The sequence below is a fragment of the Myotis lucifugus genome, unplaced genomic scaffold, assembly GCF_000147115.1.
Source record: "Myotis lucifugus unplaced genomic scaffold, Myoluc2.0 scaffold_168, whole genome shotgun sequence".
NCBI classification, from domain to species: domain Eukaryota; kingdom Metazoa; phylum Chordata; class Mammalia; order Chiroptera; family Vespertilionidae; genus Myotis; species Myotis lucifugus.
Genome location: NW_005871216.1, coordinates 2,755,639 through 2,764,722, shown reverse-complemented (window position 1 = coordinate 2,764,722; position 9,084 = coordinate 2,755,639). Strand labels below are relative to the sequence as shown.

Genomic DNA, 9,084 nt, shown 5'->3' with positions numbered 1-9,084 from the left:
ATGCCCTTGACCGGAATCGAACCTGGGACCCTTGAGTCCGCAGGCCGACGCTCTATCCGCTGAGCCAAACCGGCTAGGGCTGAAGGGTATTCTTTAAGAAGAGGAAGAAGAAAAAGGTAAAGATAAAAAATTATGAACAACAAAGTGACAACAAATATATATCTATCAACAAGTGAATCTAAAAATCAAATGAATAAAAAATCTGATGAACAGAATAAACTGGTGAATGTAATAGAATCAGGGGCATGGAAAGGGAGTGGACTGACAATTTTCAGGGGGAAGGGAGTGTGGAGGGTGCGGGAATAGATTGGACAAAGATCTTATATGCATGTATGCAGTACCTATGGACAGGGACAGTGGGGTGGCGAGGGCCTGGGGTGGGGTGGGAACTGAGTGGAGGGAACCTATGGGGGGAAAAGAGGGACATCTGTAATAATCTGAACAATAAAGATTTTAAAAACAACTTACAGGTGCCTTACAAATATTTTCAAGTCTTATGTTTAAGTCTTTAATCCATTGTGAGTTTATTTTTGTATATGGTATAAGATAAGGGTACAATTTCATTCTTTTGTGTGTGGCTATTCATTTTACCAAACACCATTTGTTGCAGGGACTATTCCTTCCCCATTTTGTAAAATTGGCACCCTTGTTGAAGATCATATGACCATATATGCATAGATTTATTGCTGGGCTTCCTATTATATTTCATCAGTCTGTATTTCTGTTTACATGCCAGTACCATACTGTTTTGATTATGGTAGCTTTGAAATATGTTTTGAAGTCAGGATGTGGGAGGCTTCCAGCATTGCCCTTCTTTCTCAAGATTGTTTTGGTTATTCAGGGTCCTTTGTGTTTCCATGTGAATTTTATGATTATACTAGAGGCCTGATGCATGAAACTCATGCAAGAGTAGGCCTTCCTTCCACCAGCTGCTGGCACTGGCTTCTCTCTGGCACCCGGGACCCGGACTTCCCTCGCAGCCCCAGCTTCATCCAGAAGGTTGTCCAGAAGGATATCCGGTCTAATTAGCATATTACACTTTTATGATTATAGATTTTCTATCTCTGTAAAAAATGCCATTTGAATCTTGTTAGAGATTATGTTGAATCACTTTAAGTACTATGGTCATTTTACCAATATTAAGTCCTCTAATCCATGAATGGAAAATGTCTTTCCATTTATTTGTGTCTTCTTTTATTTCTTTCAACAATATTTTATAGTTTTCAGTGTATAATGCTTTTGCCTCCTTGAGTAAGTTTACTCCTAAATAATTTATTCTTTTTGATGCTGAACTAAAATGATTTTTACAGATGACATCTACATAGAAAACACTAAAGATTTCACACACACACAAACTGTTAGAACTAATAAATGAATAAAGCAAAGTTCAGGAAGAATGCAAAAATCAACTTACAAACTAGTTGTATTTCTATACACTAAAAATGAGCAATCTGAAAGAGGTCTTATTTTTTTATCCATTCTGACAGACTCTATCTTTTAATTAGTGTATTTAGACCATTAGCATTTAAAGTGATTATTTATACAGATTATTGTCTATCATATTCATTACTGTCTTCTATGCTTTGCTCTTGGTGTTTGTTTGTTTTTTCTTTCCCTCTTTTTCTGCCTTAATTGAGCATTTTATATAATTTCATTTTCTCTTCTGTTTTGGCATATAAATTATATTTATTTTTCTAAACTTGTTAAGTGGTTGCCCTATAGTTTATAATATACATTTCCAATGGATTCAAATATACTTTCAAATAATACTACACTGCTTCATCAGTTGTGCCAGTACCATGTAAATTTTCATAATTCCTTCCTCTGTCCCTTATAACATTGCAACAATCATATAACTTATCTATCTATAATAATAAAAGGGTAATATGCTAATTAGACCAGAGGTCTTCCGGACATCCTTCCTGCCAAAGCCGGGGTGGAGGGAAGCCAGCCCAGGTCCCAGGTGCCTGTGGGCAGCCCGAGAGAAGCCAGCCCGAGTCCCGGGTGTCTGCAGGCAGCCGGAGGAGGGAAGCCCGGTTCCAGGTGCCAGAGGGAAGCCTATGCCAGCAGCCAGGGGAAGGAAAGCCTACCCTTGCACGAATTTTTGTGCACCGGGCCTCTAGTAAACTCAAATCACTGAAAAATTGTTACTATTTTTATTTTGAACAAACTGTTATCTATCACATCAATTAAGAAAAGGAAAATAAAAGATTTATTTTACATCCATTAATTTCTCTAATGATCTTCCTTCCTTTATGGAGATGTGAATTTCCTGACCTATATATTTTTTTTCTTTCTGAAGAACTTCTTTTAACATTTCTTGTAAGGCAGATCTACTGTAACATATTCCCTCAATTTTCATTTGAGGAAATCTTTACTCCTCCTTAACATTTCTTAAAGCTCAGTAATTTAGGATTGACTTTGATAAAAATATGGTATTAAAATGCTATACTTGCAATTTCAATATTACAATATAAATTCAAAATACCCAATGCTAAATTCTGGACTCTATTTTTAATATTGTGTATTTTGTGTTTCATAGAAATGTCATTTTCAGAGTTTTGTCAATACTGAAAGTATTTACTATTATTTCTTACCAAAATCTTTATGAAATCTAAAAGGCTGGTATTACTTGTATGCATGCATAAAAGCATAACCAATGGACACAGATAGTAGGGGGATGAGGGCATGGGCTGGGGGTTGGGAGCGGCTGGGGAGAGGTCAACAGGGGAGGGAAAGGAGACATATGTAATACTTTAAACAATAAAGAATTTAAAGTAAAAAAAAACAAAAACAAAAAAAAATAAATTATTCTATATTAAAAAAATAAAAATAAAATAAAGACTGGTATTAAAAGTATTTTCTTGAATATTCTAAAATATGCTAGTTTACAGTACCCTTCAAATTTTCAAGGCATTTGAGATATATAATTAGAGTTCCCCAAACTATTTTTAAAATACACTTTTATTGATTCTAGAGAGAGGAAAGGGGAGGGATAGAGAGAGAGAAACATCAATGAGAAACATCATTTGGCTGCCTCCTGCATCCCGCCCCCCCACCTGGGCTTAAGCCCTAAACCCAGGCATGTGCCCTGACCAGGAATCAAACCAGCATCCTCCTGGTTCATAGGTCAACACTAACCACTGAGCACACTGGCTGGGCCGAAATTTTTTAACTGTATAGTTATTATAGGAATAAGTGTATTATAATTATTACAGGAATTCTTTTGACTTTCAGATTAAGAAAAAAATCCTTAGCACACATAAGAGATATGATGGGCCAAGTTATTTTTTAGTAAAAATAATATATAACATCAATAAATTTTTGAACTAAATTCTTAAAAGCATTCAAAAAACACTTGTGCCTTCTAATTGCCAAAGAATGTGTTTATGTGGTGGAAGAAAATACACGACAACTAATAGAAATAAAAATATCAAATTATTCTAATTCCTAAAAGAAAACATTTTCAAGTTAATAAATTATCATTGTTGTTTATAAAATATGCCTAACTTTTCATCTCAAATTCACTTTAAATACTTAACATATAATTTAATATCGAAAAATCACTAAATTATTTGTTAACATTTGTACAGCATTACTTCTCTGGATAGACAGATTTCACACCAAAATTTTAATTAATGCTGAAAAAATTACTTAATAGTTGTAACCACAATTAATGATTAACTTATTAGTGGAGTACCAATTTATTCAGGAATTCATGTGGTGTAAGGACCAATGAAAGGACTAATATGATAATTTCTTACTGTGCAATTAATATTCCACTTAGTTGTTTTACATGTTTCCATGGATGTCATTTGACCAACAAAATATGTAACGCTTTCTCCTTTATCTTTCCCCCTTTTTTGTTTGTTTGTTTGTTTTTAGAGGAACTCGATGATTTGGAGAATTGGTTAATAGAAGATAGAGAACCTAAGGGGAAAAGTATAAAATGATAAATGACACTGAAGATCAAACCCTGTAGTCATCTCATTATGGTTATAACTAAGTATATTAATTTTGGCATTATTCACTTTTCTTTAGACTATCAATCAAAGCCACTACCTTGAACCTGGGGTACATATACAATATATACACAATTTTCTACAAAATACTTCTAAAAAGTCATATTACATGTTAAAATTTTAGGAACAAAATACCTGTGCTGATTTGTATTTTGACTTCATGGAGGAAGAAGGGAATAATATTCAACTAGGGAAGCTTGCACTGATCATAATAAGCTCTTAGAGTAAAAAAAAAAAAAAAAAGGTGTTCCTTTCCCTTTGTACTTGTCATAGACTACTGAGAGCATTCAGTATGAGAAACACTGCCAGTCGCTTTAAAATCTGACTTCAGAAAGAGCTGATGAGAAAGCACATTGGAAGGTGAGGCTTCATCTTTGTTTTCCAATAAGTGATCTCGGTTTTTCTTCTTACAGAAGTTTAAATAAGTTTGTTACCAATCTATGTAAACCATTACTGTTTTCAGCTTTCAGGTAAAGTCTAGCACTTCGTTTATGCAAAGTCTAAGAGAAGTCAACAGAGATCATCTATCTTAAACGTGACATCATCCATCCAAGTCCACGGCACAACCTTCCACCTTCAGTACTATTTTAATGCTGTACTATATTTTTAAAAAAACTGTAAATGGAAGGAGGGAGATAACTAATATAAATTTTCATTGGCATGAAAATGGGTAAATAAACTGTGGTGTAAAAATAGAACTAGCATATGACCCAGCAATTCCATTTCTGGGTATTTATTTGAAGAAAATAAAAGCATTAACTTGAAAAGACATATGTACCCCCATGTTCTTTGCAGCATTATTACAATAACCAAGAAATGGAAACAGCCTAAATGTCCATTGGTGAATAAGTGAATAAAGAAACTACATATAATGGAATATTATTCAGCCATAAAAAAGAATGAAATCTTGCCATTTGTGAAAAACAATATGGGTGTACCTCAAGAGCATTATGCTAAGTGAAATACGCCAGACAGAGAGAAAGGCAAATAATGTGATCTCATGTGTAGAGTCTTTAAAAATAAAAAACAGTCTCACACATACAGTGAACTGATTGGTGGTTCCTAGTGGCAGGAGGTGGAAGGTTGGCAAAATAAGTGAAGGGGTCAAAAGGTACAAACTTGCAGTTACAAAATAAATAAGTCCTGGCGATGTAAAGTACAGCACCATGACTATCACTAATAACACTGCATTGTATATTTGATAGTTGCTAAGTAGATCTTAAAAGTTCAAATCACAAGAAAAGATTTTGTAACTAAATAGACTTATTGTGGTCATCATTCCCCAAATGTATACAAATATGGAATCATTATGTTGTACACCTGAAACCAATATAATGTCCTATGTCAGTTATACCTCAATTTAAAAACTGTGGTATAATGACAGAATAAAACATAGCTGTTAAAATGAATGAACTATAAAGCCTCAGGTATCAACCTGTAAAGATCTCAAACACATAATGCTGGGGGGGTTTTAAAAGCAGTTCTACAATAATTCTTTTAAAATAACAGTTATGTAAACAGTCACAACACTTCACGGATGCATGACAACTGCTGTGAACAAGAAGATGGCTACTAGAAGCATAAAAGCAAAGCTGCCTGGTCTCTCCCTCTGGACTTTGGAAAGAGACCTGGCTTCAGTGTTATCACCTATCCAAGGGTCAGTGCTAGGAGCTTTTTGTTGTTTGTTTCTAAGACTTTTATTTTTATTTTTTAAATCCTTTTTTTTCCAATTACAGTTGACGTACTTTATTATATCAGTTTCCAGTATATACCCCAGCTAGGAGCTTTGATGTAATGCTTTTTAATCTTCAAAAGAGTTACAAATATAGGACCTCCCTATGGATGTTTTGCAAACCAGCGGATTCATTTATTCACCACATATGTGGTACTTCTGTCTATTTCCTTGATGCAAGATGGGACTGAGAAGCGCATCAACCTAATTTCGTCAGAAGGAAGCAATGTCTGTAGAGGCAAGCGTGCTGCCTGGCATATAGTAAGTGCCCAGGAAATATCAGGTGCTTCTGCTGGCTTGACTGGTTACCAGGCAGGATTCATATGCCTGATCCTTGGGTGAGAACCTGATGGTGACTGATAAACAGCCAGGGAGTGGCTCAATTGGCTGAGCAGCGTCCTGTGCTCCGAAAGGTTGCCAGTTCGATTCCCAGTCAGGGCACAAACCTGGGTTTTGGGTTCGTTCTCAGGTTGAGGCACCTTAAGCGAGGCAGCCAATAGATGCATCTCTCTCTCTCTCTCTCTCTCTCTCTCTCTCTCTCTCTCTCTCTCTTTCTCTCTCTCTCTCTCAGCATGTCCTCCCTTGTTCTCGGGTGAGGATAAAAAAAAAAGAAAGAAAAACACGGAGACTCAAAGTCTGTGACGTTCTCTGAATTGTATTGAATCCATAAACCCGAGAGCCCTGACAGTCTCAGAGAAAGACTTTCCAAGATCTACGCGGGTTCTCCCTGGAGATCCAGCGCCTGGCATCTGGCCGGGCCGTCTGGGCAGGGTGAGAGCGGGGAGGGACGCAGGGAGAAGCGGGGGCGCGGCTGGGGTCGGGGCGGGCGCACTGCGGGGACAAAGTTCAGAGGGCGGGGCCGGCAGAGTAGGGGCGCGGCTGAGTGGGGGCGGGCGGGAGGGTTGCAGGGCTGGGATTGCTGCGACAGCGACGGGTGGGACGTCACCTGGTCACCTGCTCCGAGCGCCTTGGAGCCAGCAGACCTCAGAGCCAGGCTCCCCGCGATGGGCTCCCTGGCGGCGGCGGTCTGGAGGGTGCTCCACCCCAGCTCTCTCCTGCTGGGTGCGGTCGTCTTCCTGCTCCTTGCCCACTTCTTCAAAAACCGGCTCCCAAAGAACTACCCGCCCGGGCCCGCGCGGCTGCCCCTCCTTGGGAACTTCTTCCAACTGGACTATAAGCAGCCGCACCTGTCCGTTCAGAAGGTAGGAACCGGCACAGGTGCTGGGTGGAGTCCTGACCCTGACCTGAGGGCAGGACCATGGCGGGGACCCAGGGCACCTAACTATAGTAACTAATGTGTACTGCATATTTGGAAGTTGCTAAGAGAGTAGGCCTTAGAAGTTCGCATACACGAGGCTTTAGTTCATTCACTTTAATAGCTATGTAGTATTCTGTCATTACACCACATTTTTTAAAAACTATGGTATAATTGACATAGAACATTGTATTAGTTTCAGGTGTACAACATAATGATTCCATATTTGTATACATCTGGGAATGATCACCACAATAAGTCTCGTTAGTATCTGTCACCACGCATAGTTACAAAATTTTTTCTTGTGATGTGAACTTTAAGATGTACTCACAGCAACTTTCAAATATGCAATAGAGCGTTATTACCTATAGTCAGGATGCTGTGCTTTTCATCCCCGGGACTTACTACTTTATAGCTGCAAGTTTGTACCTTTGACCCCTTCACTCATTTTGCCAACTTCTCACTTTCACTCTCTGCTCCCACTACACCCTGAGGTCCCCACTACACCGAGGTCCCCACTACACTCTGAGGTCCCCACTACACCCTGAGGTCCTCACTACACTCTGAGGTCGCCAGTAAACTCGAAGGCCCTGGAGCCAGCTCTGGGTCTTGTCCTGGAATCTTACACAATGCCTGGAAAATTCCCTCCCCCACTCTATAGCTTCCTCACCTTGGCTGCATTCCTTCGGCTCCAAGTCATTTTCCTTTTCTGAAAGACAGGGAAATTCATTACTGCCCTGGAGCACTTGTGAGATTAAATAAGATAAGACGGGAAAGGTGCTCACCATGGTACCCAGTGAGCGTGGCCGCTGTGACCAGTGGTGCCATCCTCAGGCACATCCCCGCACTCCGGTCCTCTCCATCGCCAGGAGCGCACACCAGGTCTTTCTGTACACAGAGCGCCTTCATTCCTCCAGGACCCCAGTGGCCACGCGCCCTCCTTCTCCCTCACAGCACCCTTGGAGGGAGGGATTGTTTTCTCGATTTTATAGCTGGGGCGCAGAGGCTCCAAAAAGTGAGACCGTTTCCTCAGGAGCCCAGAGCTGGTGACCAGAGAGCTAAGGTTCACACACAGCCCCAGAGCCGAAGGGCTTTTCTCACACCGGGCCCCAGCCGGATAAGGAACTTTCTGTCTTCTCACACGTGTTGAGAAAGGAAGCGTTCTCTTTGGCGTAAATGATATGATTTACTGAACAGTCCACGCTTGTCAACAACAAAACATACATTTAAAAATGAAAAGGATAAAAAAGTCCGTGCTTGCTACACCAGATGTGCACTACATGGGTCTCAGCCATCCTGGTTAGTCACGTGTACTGAATTCTCTCCCTTTACTAGACTCTAAGATGCGTGAGGTTAGAGACCTTGTTTATTTTATTGAAGCGATATCTTCATAACTCACTTCAGGACAAGGCTAGATGCTCACTCAGTTCTTATCGGCTCACTCTGAATGAGTGTTTTATAAGATATGTCTATGCTCAGTAGTGACTTGCACCCAGGCCTGGTTGAGAGGAGGAGGAGAGGAATCAGGGCATACACCCAGGCCCTCCATACAGCCCCCAGCTCCACACTCCTTCTTTCCTGGACACAGAGATATGCATGCTCAACTGTGACTGTTTACTTTTCAGTATGTGAAGAAATACGGGAACCTTTTTAGCATGGAGTTTGGTGCCTGGTCTTCAGTTGTGGTAACTGGATTGCCCTTAATCAAAGAAGCCCTTGTCCACCAGGGTCACAACATTTTGGACCGTCCCATGTCCCCTGTTCGAAAACGGATCTTTAAGACAAATGGTAAGCTTCTTGACCAATGTTGGATGTGGATGTCTTAATATTTTTAAGGCTGTTAGCCGTGCTTCTGTGACTGTAATTCTCCAGCACTGCCCAGAGACCAAGCCCTTTATAGAACTCCTAAAGGGTATCCCAAAATTCACGCAAGAAGTAATTTTGATAGAAAACACAGGTTTATAATTAAAAATTGTAAATTTTTTATTGATTCATAAAGCATACAGTATGGGGTTATGTATGGAATAGCATATTGGGTAAATGGCCTCCATGGCACAAAAAAACTGGATTATCAT

The 9,084-nt window shown here is 39.8% G+C and overlaps 2 protein-coding genes across 2 annotated transcripts in view; one reads left to right on the top strand and one right to left on the bottom strand.

Moving 5' to 3' along the window:
* Positions 1 to 3,819: 3,819 nt before the first annotated feature.
* The window catches only part of HOOK1 (hook microtubule tethering protein 1), a 98,179-nt gene continuing 92,914 nt past the window's right edge, over positions 3,820 to 9,084 (bottom strand). The window contains exons 22-23 of the mRNA XM_023759962.1: positions 7,680 to 7,718; positions 3,820 to 3,930 (exon numbers count right to left, since the gene is read on the bottom strand). Of these exons, the coding sequence (XP_023615730.1) occupies positions 3,847 to 3,930; positions 7,680 to 7,718 (123 nt within the window). The 3' untranslated portion in view covers positions 3,820 to 3,846. The remainder of the gene's footprint in view (positions 3,931 to 7,679; positions 7,719 to 9,084) is intronic.
* The window catches only part of LOC102439141 (cytochrome P450 2J2), a 25,481-nt gene continuing 23,062 nt past the window's right edge, over positions 6,666 to 9,084 (top strand). Inside the window, exons 1-2 of the mRNA XM_006096115.3 lie at positions 6,666 to 6,956; positions 8,635 to 8,797. Coding sequence (XP_006096177.1) covers positions 6,759 to 6,956; positions 8,635 to 8,797 — 361 coding nt within the window. The 5' untranslated portion in view covers positions 6,666 to 6,758. The remainder of the gene's footprint in view (positions 6,957 to 8,634; positions 8,798 to 9,084) is intronic.